The 19320-nt window shown below is 43.6% G+C and overlaps 1 protein-coding gene across 7 annotated transcripts in view; it reads right to left on the reverse strand.

Moving 5' to 3' along the window:
* The window catches only part of LTBP1 (latent transforming growth factor beta binding protein 1), a 737653-nt gene that overhangs the window by 127244 nt on the left and 591089 nt on the right, over nt 1-19320 (reverse strand). For all 7 annotated transcript variants that reach the window (XM_029593891.1, XM_029593888.1, XM_029593890.1 and 4 more), the window contains one exon: nt 19022-19168. In XM_029593891.1, coding sequence (XP_029449751.1) covers nt 19022-19168 — 147 coding nt within the window. The remainder of the gene's footprint in view (nt 1-19021; nt 19169-19320) is intronic.

Raw genomic sequence — 19320 nt, forward strand, 5'->3', positions numbered from 1 at the left:
GAATGGGTGTGTGAAGAGGACATAAATGTTGGGAAAGTTGAGAAGATGGAAGATATGATATGGTGGAGAAGCTGGGAGAAGAACAGATTTTGAGAGGAGGGATGCTGCAGGGGAAGAGAGAAGGGGGGAGAGATCCTGGGAGGGAAAGAAGAGGAAATATGCTGGAAGGAGGGAGGGAGAGGGAAAAGACATGCTGGTGAGAGATTGGCAATTAAGCAAGCCAATGAGGAGGAGGAGGTGGTGAGATAAGAGGAGGTAATGGAGGGGAGACTGAAGGGTCAAAGAGAGGAAGGAAATCTATCAGTGGAGAGGAAGAGATAAAGAGGCAGACAAGAAAGAAATGGAGCAAAATTAGATGAGAATTGAACGCTCAATGTCAGACAGATGTAGGAGGAAGAAGTGAGGAAGTCAGGGAGTTGGAAGAAACAGAAAATAGATCCTGGAAAAAGAATTAGAGGGGTATAACAAAAGGAAAGAAGAAAAAAAAAGACTGGGACTAACCTGGTTAGAAAAATAAAATGACCAGACCACAAAGGTAGATAAAGCATTTCATTTTCACTTTAGAGACTGGAATAAGTCAGCTTTGGGAATGTGCATCTCTTTATTTTTGTGCTTGCTCAATACAGGAGAAAATCTATTTCTATTTCTCCAGCATTGCCCATCCTGCTTCTTGGGGTTCCCATTATAGTTCTTAATTTGAACATCTGAAATTTGCTTAGGGAGTCTGTTCTGCGCATATGACCGCGGTGAGGGAGTCTGCTAACGTGTGGTTACTGTGAAAGGATCTACTGCAATACAGCTTGTTGTGTTTTCCCCAGAGGACGTGTATTGGTGTTCTAGGGCCAAGTTTAATATTGCAGAGCTGCCTTTTCCATAGGTAGGGTTGTTGCTGTTCAATTCTAGGAGTCAGCGCTGTTTTTGGTATGCCAAGTTTGCTAGATATATGCTGGACACAATATTCTAGGAGAGCTCTCACTAGTGACTTAGACAGTGGCATGGTTACTGCTTTTTCTGCTGGTTGTGCTTCACCTTATGAATCCCAGCAACTTGCTGGCTCTAGCCACCGCCTTATCACTCTGTTTCCCTACCTGTATTTGGGGGGGCTCTGGGAGACAAGGATCATATGCTTGAGGGGGGGACGGTTATAGAGGGAGGGGCACAGGGCAGGGTGGGTGGGTGGAGGAGAGGGGGATGTTGGTGGTGGCTGGAGGAATGGAAGGGGGAATCCTTATGGTGTTGGTTGGGGGAGGGGGTGGTGTTGGCAGTTTAGGGAAGGGAGGGCAGAGGAGGTGTACGTTTTGATTTGGGCAAAGGTGCAAAATTGCCTAGCTATGGCTCTGGGTGAGGTTAGGACAGGGATTGCTGTTAATACACAGCTTTCTATTTTCAAAACTACAGGTGGTGATTTAGTTGGAAAAAGTACCTGTAAAGTTTTACTTCTTAAAGATGACCAGGCATATGCCACATTGAAAACTACATCCTTGATAGTGAATTCTAGAAGAGTGCCTTTGTAGTTGATTTGACTTCCTCATAAAATCCCTTTAGAAGATGGATTTCATATTTACTATAATTCTCTGATCCACTGGCTGCATGAGTGAGGTGAACTTTGCAGGAAGGAAGATTGTAACAATATTTCCAGACACTAACTCTGATTCAGCAGGGTGAACCCAACAGTTATTTAAGATCAGAACACTACTTGTATTTTCCGGCTTTTTCAGTTTCTTCTGTTGTGCTTTTAATGTAGGTATAAAGACATGGTGAAACCAATACAAAAATGTTTCCTGGTCCATCCATGCACTAGGCCGTGCCTTGCATTCTTGATCGCCTGAATTTCCTCACCATTAACAACTTGATTATGGATGTCCAATGCATTTGTACTTGTAGGCACTGCCAGGTAGTCCTTGTTCTGCTTAAAATCAGTTTTGCCAACCCGCCCTTCATCAGCCAGGGTAGAAGTTGGCACACATAAAAGGTGTCATGGTACATCTGGTTGCTAGTGAATGGTTTGTTAGAAAAAGTGTATCTGAAGAAACTGGAGGGCTAGATGAAGGTTGACCAAGGCTGGATAAACCAGACCTAGCTTGGGAGGTATTTCAGCATGCAGCTCTAAACACTGAGATAGGCTCAGGAATAGAGGAGAGATGCAGGACTGTAGAGGAAGAATAGAGCATAATAAAGAGCTGAATGTAGCACAGGATCAAGACCAGGAGAGCAGAGATTCTGGAGGACAAATCCCAGGAGTCTGATGCACCACCAAAGATGTGCCTCTGTTGTGCTCCTAATATACTATCACTATTCAGGCTGCACCCTGGCTGAATGAATAGGACCTTCTAAGAATGTGTCTGACTACCTGGAAAACTGGAGAGTAAATATCCCCTGACCTTTGCAAGTCTCTGTGGTTCCTCTGCAGCTTTCCGGCCTTTGCCTTCTAGGGTCACTAGTTCATACTTTTTCTTGGTAATATATAACCAAAGCTATTAAGACTGTCTAAATAACAGGTAATTTCTGGATGGAAAATGAATACAATTTAATCATATTAATTATTGTTAACTTTCTTTTATTTGTGTTTTTTAATTTTCCATACAAATTGTAATCTGATGTTCGCTGATTGCATTATGCTTAGTATTATAAAATGTTTATGTACTATGTTTTATATGCTGTATATTGACATGGATATTTATGGTATGATGGCTATTTATGGTATGATGGTAAATAAGAAAACAAAGGTAGGTGGGGGATTTAGGTAGGGCTGGGGGGCATGTTAGATAGGGGAAGGGAGGGGAAGGTGGGGGGGAGCGGAAGGAAAGTTCCCTCTGAGGCTGCTCCGATTTCGGAGCGGCCTCGAAGGGAACGGGGAAAGCCATCAAGGCTCCCCTAGGGCTTGTCGCGTGCAAGGTGCACAAGTGTGCACCCCCTTGTGTGCGCCGATCCCGGATTTTATAACATGCACGTGGTTGCGCGCGCATGTTATAAAATCAGGCGTAGATACTAAAATCTGGCCCTTATGCTTCTGACCTCCATTTGTTGATGGAGTACTGGTAGCCATAGTTGCAGGGTAGACGAGATTGGTGCTTTTTTTCTAGAAAAAAATTTCCAGTATTGAGATGTGATCTGGGGTCCTCAACACCACCCTCTGAACATCAGCACCTCTCAGTGCTCTCTTCTCAGCAATGCCCTCCGTTCCCCAGTGCTCTCCTTACACGCTCTCATGCTCTCTGGTCCCCCTATGCTCTCTCTCCCATTTCCCTGTGCTCAGGGGCAGATTGGCCTATCGGGGGATCAGGCTTCCCCTGGTCGGTCGGTCGCTCCCATCACGTGATTTTTTTTTTTTTAAACTGCCCGGCCAAAGACAAGAAGAGGGTCTGCTGGTGCTGCGGCCCGAAGAAAAACCTGCAGGCAGGGCCGGTGGAAGCACTAGGCCTGGGCCTGGGGCGCTGCGAGCAGTGGTATCCCGAGGGGAGCCAATGCCCCCGGGGGCAGGGAGGCTCATGCTGCGCTGCGACAGGCAGATCGGCAGGGCCGTGGTGAGGCTCACGTCACCACGGCCCGAAGAAAAGATCGCGTTTAAACGCGCTGATGCTCCTCCTCCTTCCTGCCTGTGCGGCCCCGGAAGTAAACGTTGCCGGAGCCGCGTGGGCAGGAAGGAGGAGGAGCATCAGCGCGTGCAGAAGAGGAGCAGTATGTGTGAGAGAGAGAGGATAACCTCCTAATCCTCGACAATATCAGGGTGACTGGAAATCAAGAACTCCCACAGAAGGGGACAGCAGAGGCTTTTTAAAATCCTTATTAGTTTTAATTATTGATTATTATTTGATGTCTGCTCTTTTTGAAATATTTTATTGGTGTTATATACAAATTTTTGAAAATTTCCCTGAGTTAAATTACTGGAGGTTCTATTCATCAGCATTTTTGAAATATATATTTTTAGTATGATTTTCCTATTGTGATGTTTAATAGTTCTTGATTTTATTGTTTGATGTTTTATGAGGAACGATGGTATTTTCTGTTTTTCCATTGCTGCATTACATACTTGTTGTGATTTCCAGTTCAGTTTGTCTGTGCATTTCTGTGTATATTTTATGGTCCCTTTATTCTGTATTTGGTGACTCACCAAATTGTATGTGTAATTGGGTACCCATGGGCCAGTATGGAGAAAAATTCCCCAGGCCACTATTTTCCCACAATCCGCCCCTGCCTGTGCTCAAACTTCCTTACCTTCTAATGTTTGGTAGCAGCTGACTGGCAGCAGCCCTGGCAATCTTCCTTAACTCAGCTCAGAGTGGGGTCATAAAGGAGCATGTGTATGCATGCTTCCCACCCTGCGGAAGTCCCACCCCATGCAATCACACAGTGAAAAAAAAAAAAAAGCTCAGCTGCTAGATGCCGGTTAGCTGAGCGTCAGATAGGGGATTTTACTGTACCAACGTTTCTAGGAAATTTATAGAACTGCATGGGCTCCTTCACAAACCTACCACAAAACTGGAAATTTGAATTATAAATACAGTACATGTCAAGCTAGTGGCCAATGGGCAGATGTGAGAAAGTTGTGGGTTTCAATTTCTTCTTAAAAGTTAATACAGTGCCTATTTTTATCTCATCATAATAACTTGCCACCCTTTATTAGTCCACTTTCGGAAGAAGCAGCAGTCTTAACAGATCACCATGTCATGAGAATTTTTTTGGGGGGATCCACATATTCCACAAATACACATGTGAAATTACACCACTAACTAGTTTTCCATCCAGATCACACCAAAGTTTAAGGACATGTCAGGTGGAACATAATGATCCTGACGGTGGTATTTTAATTTTTATTTTTTTGAGTCAACAGGTTTTTGATTTTGTATTGAAGGCAAACCACATTTTTAGAACATGCTGGGGGTTTCACAAGGATCATGGCACAGCTATTTTTTTTTCAATCCACAAATATACTAGAGCCATGCATTCCACAAATACACGTGCAATTATTCCCTACCCACTAACTTTTTGATTAAGCATCTGATTCATACCAAACTTACAAGATACACAAAAGAGTCCAAGCTGACGCATATATGAGCATTATGCATGTGCAACTGTTGCCACCAAATAATATTTTGGTTTTGTATCTGATCCACATAAAATTTTCAAGATATGAGAAGGTGCCCGTGCCGATCTTCACGAGGTAATTTTTGACAGTCTGCATATTCTGTAAGGACGCCTGTACAATTGCATTTTTGTTTTGCATCTGATCCACATCAAACGTTCGGTTTGGTGTGGATCAACCAAAATGATAAAGGGGATGGAACAGCTCCCCTATGAGGAAAGGCTGAAGAGGTTAGGGCTGTTCAGCTTGGAGAAGAGACTGCTGAGGGGGGATATGATAGAGGTCTTTAAGATCATGAGAGGTCTTGAAAGGGTAGATGTGAATCGGTTATTTACACTTTTGAATAATAGAAGGACTAGGGGGCATTCCATGAAGTTAGCAAGTAGCACATTTAAGACTAATCGGAGAAAATTCTTTTTTCACTCAACGCACAATAAAGCTCTGGAATTTGTTGCCAGAGGATGTGGTTAGTGCAGTTAGTGCAGTTGGGTTCAAAAAAGGTTTGGATAAGTTCTTGGAGGAGAAGTCCATTAACGGCTATTAATCAAATTTACTTAGGGAATAGCCACTGCTATTAATTGCATCAGTAGCATGGGATCTTCTTAGTGTTTTGGTAATTGCCAGGTTCTTGTGGCCTGGTTTGGCCTCTGTTGGAAACAGGATGCTGGGCTTGATGGACCCTTGGTCTGAACCAGCATGGCATGTTCTTACTTTCCTATCCCACGTTCCACAGGATAAGAAAACTTATGAGATTGCCGTATTTGTGTCTCCCCCTTAATAACTTTTGTGTTTGTTTCCTATCCATAGCAAATTTTCAGGACATCAGGGGGATTTGGGGATTCTGAGAAAGGTGTTTTTTCCCCCCTCCAGATTTGCAAACCATGGCCACGTGCATGCAAGCGCCATGGAAAATAATCTGCATTAGTTCTGGCTGGAATTTCTTGTTTTTCTAAATAAAATAACCCTAAGACCCAATCAGAAGTACTTATCATATATAAAATTGCCAAGTTAGGAAAGGTGCAACTATAACATCCACAAAATGAGCCAATTACTTAGAAGGCCAAGTTCACCAATAAAAAGTAATGAGATTAAATCCTCTCCTGAACCCACAATTTATTTAGTAGAAACTTTATTTTGAAGTTCTGTGCAATTTTAATACCTTTACGTCAATCAAAGGTTATGCTTTTTTAAAAAAAACTGATGAAGTTTTACAGTTCAAATAATAAGACATATTGAGAGGACAAAAGGGAGGCGGTATTTAACTTGAAAGTACTACCATGTTTCAGATGATGCTAGACCACAGTGCCTTCTATGGCTCGCATGCTGGATATGTTAGTTTGCTGCATGCCTCAACATGAGGCTGACCCAGAGGAAAACTATTTCTTTGATTTAAGATGCCTGAAACACTGGTTTAAATGTAGTTTTGAAAGAAGGAACTTCATTTTCATCTCTGTCCCTAACGTACATTTCAGTTTCTCAGGTTCTGGGATTCTTTTTGTACACTTGTCAACACATCCTTGCAGATATTTAAATTACATTTTTTTTCAGCAAGAGTTGCCCAAACTTAGGAGGGGCAATTTTCAAAACTGTTCAGGGAGATGCAAATTCCATGGGCACTTCGCAGATTTTACGCCTATTCTCAAAAGGAAAGTGTGCACGTAACTTCCCTTTGAAAATTGCCCATGGAAAAGTACCACAGAGATTTGAATCTCCTTTTTTTCTTTGGCTGTGTTTTCTGGCCCCCACCCCCAAAATGCAGTTTTGAAAATGCAAACACTACACACATTGTTGCCTTCCCCATCGTAATCTCACCTCAGAATGCCTCCAGGAGAATGCAGGTAAAAGACTGAGTGTTGTAGGACACGGCTCGGACTTTTACAAGCATATATGGAGGGGGGACTATGAAAAAAGCTCTGACCGTTATTTCACTCGATGCACTTCACCTCATGCCATAAAGTAACATTAATGCATTGGCGCATGGAATCAAGCAGTGACCTTTTGTGCAGGAATGAAATGCAGATGAGTGCATTGCAGATAAAGGGTATTTTGAAAATCATTGCCTTATGGTAGGTTTGAAAACTCATTTGGGGCAACTGTCAGTAAGCCGGCTAAGATACACAGGCACATTTGTACCTGGCACAATCTGCAAGAGGAATAGTGCGGCATTTTCTCAAAGTGCCTTCATGCTTTGCACCTGTGATTTGTGCACCCGGAGAAATGGGGCAAAATTCTGCAAGTACATTTGAAAATTATCATTTTATATTGGTAGTTTTCTCCCTCGACAAACATGTTCCTGGGAATGCCTTTTTTATTTTATTTTTTTAAAGCAGCTAAAAGAATCTGTGTGCTATGCAGTGAAAGGACACGGTATTTGTAGCTCGAGTGGTGCAGTTTTCACTCTGGAGGATCTAGCTGGCTAACTTTAATCTTTAAATATTTACAGAGAAATGGGGAGGGGGAGGGGAGGGGGAAGACATCTGGAAAGCTATGTGCTCACAGGATGAGAAGCAAAGTCCAGTATATAAAGACACATATGCAAGAAGCCAACTTGGATATAGTGGCGGTCACAGAGGTGTAGTTCTCAGAGAAGCATAACTGGGATGCAGTTATCACCAAGAAACTAAATCCAAATAATCATTATAGAAATATATGTAAAAAAAAAATCATCCTTCTTATTTTACAAAACTTAATGTGCCACCCAACAGATTCAAAATATCAAAATTGTTCTTAAATTTTTTTAGGACCATCCTATAAAGAACTTTCTGACATTTTTCAAATAATTTGCCACAAGTTCATATCTCATTCTAACCACTAATCCCTGAGATTCATACTTTTTGAAGTATTTTATAAATGCATTTAAAATCCAATTGTGTCTTCACCAAAGCAAGTCTCAGCAGCAAGCTACAAACAAGTCAGTAATGATTTATAAACATTGGCATATTTTGTCACTTTATGACATTTTCAAGGAGAAGTAATGTACTGCATAACAACAGGGGCGACATATCAGGATGGTCATATCTGCTCCATCTCTGATGAATGTTCCAGCAAGCGAGAGTATGGGGGCTCCCACATTTTGCACACAATCTATAGCCTGCATGACTTGGGAGCCATCATCTTACTGGAGTCAAATACAAGCTTTGAAATAGTACAGATTGTTCATCATCATTTGTGGTTTATCTTATCACCTGTCCATGCCCAATGATTTATATGGTATGAATGAAGCATATCATCATTAAAACCCAGTTGATAGAATACAGTAAATGTCTGCATGCTAAAAAAATTATGAGGATGGAATACTTTTTCTGATTTTAGATGGAGTATTATTGATCAAGTTGTGCCCTCAGGGAGAAGAAGAGATTGTGACATGGTCTTTAACCAGTAACAGTACAGCCTCTAGGTATAAATGCAGAATTGCAATGGTACAGTTTATCGTGAATGACAGATATTCACTTATCAATGGAGGACATTCATTCATACTCATTAAACCAATCGAGAGAGCGATAGAAGGATTAAATATGGTTTTAATATGATGGGTTAGCAAAATTACTTAGTAGCAAGGTGAATGGCTAGAATACAAGTTAGCAGCAGTTTAAAATACCATTTATGTGCAGGAACACGTCAAGAAGAAGAATGACTCTAATGCAGAGATAGCGAGAATTCAGAATTCTTTTGCCTGAGGCAGAGTGACCTGGAAACACAGATCCTTGTCAAGACACATAGAAGATAAGTAATGTTTGCAGCTTGTGAGTCTTGTTTTAGTAGACACAATTGGATTTTAAATGCATTTATAAAATTAAAAAAATTGAGTTTCAGGGACCAATGATAAAAATGAATAATGAGCAAGAGTATTAGAAAAGTGCCAAAAAGCTCTATATAGAGTGGCCCTAAAAATTTAAGCACTCTTTTGATATCTTGGATTTGTTTGGTGGCACATTAAACAAGTTTTGTAAAACAAGAGGGATGAGGGTTTTTTTTTTTTTTTAATATACTTGAGATATAGTTATTCTAGGCTATAATCTATTCAGTGTTGGAATCTGTGGGAGGGAGCGCTCCCGATTCCGGAGAGATGTGTGCCCTTGGACTACGATGCAACTGCAGAGAGGAACTCCGTGGAAGCGCCGCGGTAGGCAAGACGTGTCCAAGCATGGGAGCAGCAGGCTGGCCACCGAGCCCTAACCTCTGCCGAACCTGCACACACCGGTAGAGACCCAACAATGCAATGCTGGTCCTCTGGGGTAGCCCTCCGGCCACTCGATAGCCCTTTCGGATCTGCCACTGGGGAGCAGCAGATGCGGCAGGACGGACAGAGGTCGAGGAAAGGCGATGGTACTGGAACTTGGAACAAGACAAGACCTTGGCATTGGACAGGCTGACGGCTTGAAGAAGACGAGGAAGCTCGGAGGCTCAGATGAAATGAGGACACGTGGAGGTTGGGACTCAGACGAGACAAGACTAGGACACTTGAAGATTCAGACGAGACGAGGACACTTGAAGGCTCAGACGAGATGAGGATGCTTGAAGACTCAGATGAGAAGAGGTCGTGAGGTGGCTTGGAACTCAGACGCAAGACGCAGAGGCATAGGTGGAGATCAGAAATGGATTATAGAAAGTCAGGCGAGGATTCCGCATACTCCAATGAAGATTTGGAACTTGGAAAGACTCAGGCGAGGATAAGGACTTGGGATACTCAGACGAAGACAGAGGCTTAGGAACCAGGAGGAATCCGGGCAGTGCTTGAAGACAGATCCTGCCGGAAGAGGGCTCCAGCCACCAAACTCAGACACTGGATAGAAACAGATTTACTCCCAGGAAGGTCAGCTGAAGACGAGGTCCGGGGCGAATGAGCTGAACCCGGAACTTGAGGACTGACAGTACTTCAGGATTGGAACCTGAAAAAGGACATCAGAAGCAAGACTTAGAACATCAGGGTTGGAATGTAGGGCATCGGATATGAATGGACACCGGTACCTCGGGACATCAGGACATCTATGGCATCTGTTCATCAGAGAACTTCTAGAGAGGAGGACCACAGGGATGACTGGAATATGACGGATGAAGACATCAGGAGATAGAGACGTCTGGACATCCGAAGACAAGGGGACGTCAGGACATCCAGAGATAGGAAGACATCAGGACATCTGAAGACGAGAAGACATCGGGACATCTGGAGACACGGAGACATCAGGACATTTGGAGACAAGAGGTCGGGATCAGACGAGAGTCCAGAACATGGAATCAAGATGACGACGAAGGATCAAGAACCATTGACAAAGACAAAAAGGACCAACGAAGAACAGAGTGCCTTGAAGAAGTGAAGAGGGATCACAGAGGACTCCTGGAATGAAGAGCTGGAACTGAAGATCCAGGAGAGGTCTGATTCCATGACAGACTCCTTGCGAAGGCGAAGACTGACTGAAGGCTGAGCCCTTTTGTAGGGCTGAAGAGGAAACGCTTAAGGACGTCAGCAGGAGAAACTCAGAAGGACTGCCCTCCCTTTAAATCAGGAGAGGAGGCGGGGTTCTCTCGGTGCTGTAAAAGGGGGAACGTTGGCGGCCTCCGGGCCGTGAAGAGGAGCTATGGGGCGGCCTCCTGGCTGCAGAAGAGGAGCAACGATGGTGGCACTTCCTGCCGCGAGAATGGCGCCGACATTAGCGGCTCCCTGCCGCAAAGCCTGAGGACTTCAGGGTGGCCTACAGGCCGCAAGGAACAGCGATGGTGGCCTCCTGGCCACAAGGGATCACCGCGGCGGTGGCTCCAGGCTGTGGCCATGACAGAGAGCAGCAGCGGCTTCTGGGCCACATGGAGGCAGGGCGGCAAGGCCCGCCATGCAGAAGCTGGACGTGGGCGGTCTCCGGACCATGAGGGAACACAGCAACGACATCGGAGGCTGGCTGGCAGAAGAGAAGAAAGATGAGAGGCTGCTTGTGGGCTTGTTCCCACAAGCAGAATCATAACATTCAGGAAGGACATGGTTGTAAGAAAGGGAAAAAGGAGTGGCAAAATATATAAAAATAATATTAAAGCAACAGAACTACAGAGCTTATGAGATAAAAAGGCAGCACTGTGGATTAATCATTTATACTGGTGTAATATACAGCCTTTCACAGGCTGAAGAAATGAATAGAGATTTAATTGAAGGCATTCACAAAATTGCTATTTGAAGTGCTATTGCTAGGTGATTTTAATCTGCCAGATGTTGACTTAAATATCCCAGATACAGTACTATCTATAAGCAGGGAGATCCTAGATAGTCTGCAGGAAGAATTGTTCTAGCAACTGGTAACACAATTAACACATGAGGGTACGATACTGGACGTGGTGCTTACAAATGGGAGTGTGTTTCTGATATTGTAGTGGGTGATCACCTGGAATCCAGTGGCCATCAGATAGCGTGCTATAGTGTTGGAGCATAGGCAGTGGTGGCTAATACAAAGGCGAGGGTCCTGGATTTCAGAAAAAAATAATTGATATGCTTATTGATTTTGGGGATTTTCTTTTTTTATTTCTATATTGGATTGTATTACATTATGTCAATAGTGCTTATCTGTGTTTCTGGTGACAAGATGTGCAATTCTTGTGATTTATGATGGAAATTCTAAAAATAAAAATGTTTAAGGGAGGAGTGCCTCAAGGAGGCATTTATTGGATGAGATAAGCTTGGAAAGTAGAAAACAAGTGGGCGAAACTAAAAGGAGATACTGTAAGGGCAACATCTTTTTGTTAGAAAAGTAAATAAAGGTAAGAGGCAAAAGAGGACACTGTGGTTTTGTAAAGTAGCAGCTGAAAAAATAAGAGAAAAAAGATTAACATTAACAAACTACAAGAGATCATAGAAAAAAGAATCCTGGCAACCATATCAAAGCTAAGAGGAGCTGGGAAAGTAGTCATGAGAGCAAAGGCACAAATGTAAGAAAAAAACCCAGCAAATATGGTAAAAGAGGAGGACAAGACTTTTTCTTTAGATACTTTAGTGATAGAAGGAAGTGCAAAAATGTGATTCTAAGATTCAAAGGCAAAAGGGGGAAAAATATGTAGAGGCTGATGAAAAGAAAGCAGAATTGCTTAACAAATATTTGTTTTATGTTCATTGAGGAAGGGCTTGGAGTGGGACCACAGAAAACTGCCACAAATAGGAATGGAAGTGAGGTAGACCTTAAACAATTTTTAGAAGACTGTATTCACCAGGAGCTAGCAAAACTAAATGTAGATACTGTGGATTTTTAGTTAGAACTCAGAGAGGGAGGAATGTTTCTTTTGAGTTCCTATTTTTTTTGCTTAAGAAGAAATCTTAGGCCCTACACCTTGGGCCCTGCATTGGCAGAATTCCTCTTTCAAGTTTCTTCCTTTATGAAGAGGAGAGAGCTGGGTTACTTCAGACTTTTCTTTCAAGGGTGTTTTTCTGTCCTTCCTTCCCCTTTTGAACACTGGGAGTGCTTTCATAATATTTTTTTTTCTGTTTTTCTCCAAAGTAGAGCTACAGCACCCACCTAACCAAATTAGGAAGTGACTTTGGACATTCAACCAATGTCCGAAGGGAGAGGGCTGAAGTGGCACCCATTTGTTGAATGGGAAGACTGGTCTGTTTCAGAGAGGTTTGGTGGGGAGATGCCATGGAGGCCTAGTCTGTTTTGTGGGGATAGGGGGAGCTTTTGCGCATTAATCATCCCTTTCACTTTGGGCCGGTTAGGGTGAGGAAACCTAAGGTGGCAGCGCCATCATGGCTGTACTATTTGTAATGCACCCATGGTAATGCTGACGTGTTTTGCATTTCATTATTTTGTACTTTGCACATAAGATGTTAAATCCTGATGCAATGGGGAATGCAGCATGAGCAATCATAGACCCCTCTTTTCTCTATGGTGGTTATTGCTCTTCTCACTTGTGGAGTATAGTATCTATTCACAGACACCCGCACCCCATCTGTAAAATAATGGAAACAGCTAGACCTCCTCATTAAGCAGTTCATGCAGAGGAAGCTCCTTAATGCCGTAGAGGCTAATACCCCCTTCCCTGAATCACTTATCGGCAACCTTCCTTGATAAAGGAAGAAGTACAATCCCCTGTCTTGCATGACTCCCTGCCTCTGCTCCCTAAACTTCATTTTTAGATATGTGCCTTCATCATGTCCACTGCCATCTGTGCTATGCTGTGATTGAGGGCCTTGTTTCACAGCTCCCTAACCTACCTGCAATATCAGCCCACAAAATCTGGGGAAATCCCCAAACTAGTAGGATATGACAGGAGGGAAGCTTAGCTACAGAAAATTGACTTATTTCCATTTGATAATCTGCCTTTTCCTAGGAAAGGCACAAGGTGGATTACAAAGAAAGATGTGCACTGCAGTACATATATCGGAGAGTGAAGGGAAGAGGATATAAAAACATAAAGGTGACACTGATTTCATAGTATATGCAAGATATCTAGCAATAAGATTAAAAAAAAAACAACATGGTACCTAAAAATAGAATACTGTTTTCATAGATTAGGGAGGATTCCTAGCAGTTACATGGGTGGAAATGCAGAGTTCAGGAGCAGGCTTGGCTGAAAAGCTAGGTTTTCATTATTTTTCAAAAGGAAGAGTAACAGGTTTCCTTGCATTAAGTCCTGTGTGATATTATTTAATAAGTAGGGTGTGAAGCAACTGCATTAACGAAGCCCTGTGCAGAGAAGCCTTGTTGGGAAGACAGAAGTTCCCCTGTTGGGGGCAATATGTATGCAAAACTGGTAGAAGGGGGTAAAGGGGGCAACCAGCCTAAATAGGCCCTAGTCACTGGCCCTCTCCTGCCAGACCACTCCACCTCCCATTGTTCTCCTAATGGCTGTCAAAGCCCCTCCTCTGTTAGGCTCCAGCCTAATGATTGTGGGGTAAAGAGACGGGGGTAGCAGCAGCAGCAGCAGGGGATGGGCAACAGCTGTATGTATCCAATTTATTATCATTTAAAATCAGTATAAAATGCCCTTTGGTTGAGAATTGCAGTCTGCACTGCATGTGCAATGAGCATTCTGGTGGTGTAGCTCAGTTTAGAAGCCGGTCCTGCCATGCGTGTTGTTCTGGACTACCCTTCTGCTGATACGCACTTTTGGTTTTGTATTCTATCTACATCCTATTGTTTCTTGAATAAAATCTAAGTTTGTCTCTTTTGCCTCCTTTTTGGTGGGGGGGGGGGGGGGGGGGGGGGGTACTATGGATTTTCAATTTAGGATCACAGAATTGAGGCCAAACCTACACAGACTCGGAGATGGCAGGAGGGCACACCAGAAATGTATACGAGATGTATCCCAGAGATCACAGAACAATGTGCTGCCAAAAGACTGGAACAAGGATCTGGGCCTGGGGATACCCCTCACTTCACCTGATCTAACTTCTAGTCTTATATACCAATCACATCTTTATGTCTATGCTATAACCAAATATTAGTTTAACTTTTACACAGATTGTATTACTCCTCACTGAAACTGCCTGAGGTGCTGCTATCAATTCTCCACTAATATTTCCCATCCATTGTGGTCCTGTACTGCCATTCATTACGATTGGGTTTAGGTGTAGAAGAGAACCACCAATCTGCTTAGAATACCTACAGATAAGTAACCAACTCTTTAACTCAATTCAGTCTCCAAGATCTACCCACTAAGCAGATTCTCCTCCTCAGTGTGCTTAATACTGCCTCCAAATGCCTCTACTGTACCTTTATGATACCTAAATATAATGCGGACGATATCCTAAAGATCTAGATGCCTGATTCTTCCTAAAAGAATATTTCCCCTTGCTAAGCCCCTAAATTTAGGCATCAGAAAAGTAGGTGGAGCCAGGTCAGGGGAAAGCAGTTAGGCACTCAGTACTGATCTCTAACAATGGGCAGTCAACATGGGTAAATCAACATCTGCCCTAAATTTAGGTGCCTATTTTTAACCCAAAACTTAAGGGCCCAAGACCAGATGAAAATAGGCTCCTAACTTAGACAATGGAATAGAGGCACTTTGGGTTTTCTGATTATCCTCCTTCATGTATTTCCCTGATTCAGAGCTTAATGCATAGAGGAGCAATTTGGAGGCTCCAGAATATCAGGAAAACTGCAGGCTGACACATTTACCATACCACTACTTGTAATTTCTCTCCTCAGGAAATGTAACATGCACTGTGCTGTTTATATCCTATCCATTTCTGAGATTTTGGGCAATGTTTTTTTTTTTTTTGTAGATGGTCTTGTATATGAAAAAGGATCTTGAATAAAACCAATTTAAAAATAAAGATTGCGCAATGGACAGAAATCATACAGTGAATCCTAAAACACTCAGGGGGTGTTACGCGCACCAAGCCTATTTTGCATTGGCCCGGTGATGCACACAAGCCCTGGGGCTTGAAAAACGGGTGGGGCGTGGGTGGGGCATGGGCGTGGCCAGAAGCCTCTCCACTGCCACTCGGCCGGCGCTCGCAACGTACGCCTGCCCGGAGGCAGGCACAACTTCTGCAATAAAGGTTGAGGGGGGGTTTAGGTAGGGCTGGGGGGCAGGTTAGGTAGGGGAAGGGAGGGGAAGGTGGGGGGGGGGAAAGGAAAGTTCCCTCCAAGGTCGCTCCAATTTCGGAGCGGCCTCGGAGGGAACAGGGAAAGCCATCGGGGCTCCTCTAGGGCTCGGCACGCTCAAGGTGCACAAGTGTGCACCCCCCTTGCGCGCGCCGACCCTGGATTTTCTAACATGCGTGCGGCTGCGCGCGCATGTTATAAAATCGGGCGTAGATTTGTGCGTGTCGGGTTGCGCACACAAATCTACGCCCATGCGCAGCTACTAAAATCTGGCCCTCAATGCAGAGTGAGTGTATGTATGTACTAAATTTAGGTGCCTATTTTTAACCCAAACTAAAGAGCCCAAGACCAGATGAAAATAGACTCCTAACTTAGACAATTGAATAGAGGCACTTCGGGTTTTCTGATCATCATCCTTCATGTCATGCAGACTCTGTATTGAGTGTTTTAGGATCCACTGTATAATTTCTGGCCATTGCACAATCTTTATTTTTAAATTGATTTTATTCAAGATCCTTTCCATATACAAGACCATCTACAAAAAAAAAACCCAAAGTGCCCTAAATCCCAGAAATGGATGGGATATAAACAGCACAATGCATGTTACATTTCCTGAGGAGAGGAATGAGAAGTAGTGTATAGTGTAGAGTAGGTTACATACACATGTATATATGTGTGGGTGTGTTTGGGTCAGGAAAGGGGTTCCCATGTAAAACTGCTGCAGATGCCAGACCCACAGTAACTTCTTGCCCGTTATGCAAGAAGTTTGTAGACTCAAGGCAGGATTTAAAAACCCTGGCTTGCGTAAATCCCGGGGTTTAGGCATGTGGCCTGGCCTTACACACATTGGGCCAATTTTAAAACGGGCCCAGCCACGCGTTTAAGTGCCAGGGCCTTAAATAGGGGTTGTCCTGGGGGGGGGGGCTAGAGGCGTCCGGTACAGCAGCTATTTGCCGCTGTGCCGGCGCGCGCAACTTGCTCCTGCTCCTTTGCAGGGGCAAAACGTGAGTTAAAAAAATGGGGGGTGGAGGGGGGAGGTTAGGGTAGGGGGGTTGGGAAGTTCCCTCTTTAATTGGAGCGGACTGGGTAAGAACTGGGGAAGGCCCCGATAAGTCGCTGTGCGAAGGTGGCTGATTTCGACCCCCCTTGCGTGCGCTGCCCTCGATTTTATAGCATGCGTGCACATATTATAAAATCACGCCTACTTTTTTAAAATCTACTCCTCAGTGTCTGGTTTCAGATTTCCTGAAATTAATGACTGCAATTATCACCGTATTTTTAATCTACTGTTAACAGCATTTTCACTAAATTCTAGGAACTAGTTTTGCATTTAGTATTAATGCACTTCATAAATTTACTGAATTGCACTTTTTAAGAAAAGCAAAATATATATTTTCAGAAGTTTATATTTAAATTGAATATGTTATACAAGAAATAACCAACTTCAGGTTATTTGTTCATAAAAATAAACATATCTGAGCACTTCCTGGTTTTTGCTCCCTAGGTTGTTGGGGGTGGGGGAGGTAACCCCAGTTACTTTTTAATGGGGTGATATCTGTTTGGCTGGAACTAGAGTACATGTATTCTGCTTTCCAGAGGGAATCAGTCTGTGACTTGGGCAAGGCTGACCCTTAGGTATGTGGGGCCCAAGGAAATAAGCTGGATCTGGGTATCCCCCCTTACAGCAAGATCAAAGAGCAGGCAGCTATGCATATCCCCTGCTGCTGTAGGTTCTGCCTTGCCCCTCTCTCCACCCCCTCCAAACCCTATCCAATTGGAACTTGTAAGCTCCTCCCCAAGCTCTCAGCCTTCAAATCCCCATCCCCACTTCTCCCCAATAACCAAGTCACCATCCTCCTCCGAAGACCCTTCCCCCTCAACCCATAAATCTCTACTTCCTTTCCCCCACAAATCCTTCTTGCGTTATCTCTTCTACCTCTCCAACAGAGCTTGCACCTGCTCATAACTTACTTCCAGACTTAGGTAGACCCTGCAATTACCTCTGCAGCTCCTCCAGCTGCCAGCGCTGCTCCTTCTCCTCCCGCGTGATTCAGGGATCAGCAGTTTGAACCAAGAGGGCTGTCTAATTCTCCAGAGCCCTGCAAGGTTCAAACAGCTGATCACTGAACTGTGTGAAAGGGGGAGGAATGGAAACAGCAGTGGAAGGTGCTGTAGAGTTAAGCAGACAGTTTGCACCTGGGCATGAAATGAGACTTAGCCAGGGGCAGGAACCGAAGGCGGAGCTACCATAGTGGCATGGAGACTGGGGCAATTGCCCAGTTCACCCTGTCCATTCCCCTCTCTCCCCCCAAAGAACTGTTTACTGCAATGACTGGGCTAAGAAAATTTCAAAAAAATAAGGGAAATACCCTGGGTAGTTGCCAATGAAGTTCCTGGTACTGGTGTCCAGTAGAGGCCGGTTTCAACTGAGCTGGCAGCCCAAAGGAATAGGATTCTGCTGGACCAATGCCACATGCAAGGACCTGGGATTAATTCCCAGATCAGGTCTTTAAATCCCTGGATCAGTCGGGTTCTCCAGAAATGTTACAGAAGCAGGCCCTGGGATGTGGGATTCATAGTCAGCAGGCAATGATGAAATCCAATGTCTCAACTTAGGGCCTGTAAATGCAGGATTCCAGAAAGAGCAACCCAAAGTCATCTGGCAACATTCTGGTCACCATATAAGATTGGGGCAAGAATAGGGATCTGCCTTCCTTACAGATCTTGGATTCTCCAACGTGGTATTAGCCTGCTAAGGTATAGGGATGTTTTTGTGTTACTGGCCAGATTAATTCAAATTGTTTGTCTAACATGATTTGTGTTAACCCTATGGAGTAGTAATGAGCTGAATTGCAAACATTTGTATGAGACACAGCTCATTACCATTTTTCTTGTGCTGGGCTGAATTTGTTCTGAAGTTAATGGTAACACAATTGCGGGTGCTACCATTAACAGGTAGTGTAGCCTGTTAATATTGCTATTTAAGAGATGTTAACACCTTTAGTAAATAGGCCTCATACCCTATAGGCACTAAAGAACTATAAAAGCCAGAATATTTCTCTGTAATTCTGCTTTGGTTACTTCAGCATTTGAAAGCTCAACACTAACACAATGTGAAAATCAAACAAGAACAGTAACAAACCTATCAATCACATATCACACTACCAGCTACTCAAACCCTGTGCATCATCTTTCTTTCAAAAAAAAAAAAAAAAGCATGTGTAACATGTACAATGTATTTTGGTTGTCAATATTATTTGGATGTGAATAAATGCCTTCTGAGGTATTTTTTAGGAATCGGGATTTTATCTAATAGGCATTCAAAATCAGAATTTTTAATCATAAGAACAATGCTTTAAGACATACAAATTTCTCATGACTTTAAGCTACATATAAAGTCTCAGTTTTTGGGTACCTGGGGATAAGTTGCGGAAGCGGCAGTGTCCTGTCATTGGATCATATTCCTGGTTTTCATCAGAGCACAGGCACAGGAAGGAGCCCTCCACATTTTCACAGAGGGCTTCGCCGCAGATGCCGCTCAGCATTTCACATTCGTTCACATCTGCAAAACAAAGCAGAAGCTATTTAGGCCTGGTCCCCACCTCCGTCAGGTCTTTATTGCACCAGCCGTCTCTGCCCATTATTGTTAGCTGGAAAAGAGAAATGATCCCTGATGAGCAATTACAACGTCATTGCTACCAAAATTAACTGCAT

This window comes from Rhinatrema bivittatum, chromosome 3 (genome assembly GCF_901001135.1).
Source record: "Rhinatrema bivittatum chromosome 3, aRhiBiv1.1, whole genome shotgun sequence".
In the NCBI taxonomy this organism is placed as follows: Eukaryota; Metazoa; Chordata; class Amphibia; order Gymnophiona; family Rhinatrematidae; genus Rhinatrema; species Rhinatrema bivittatum.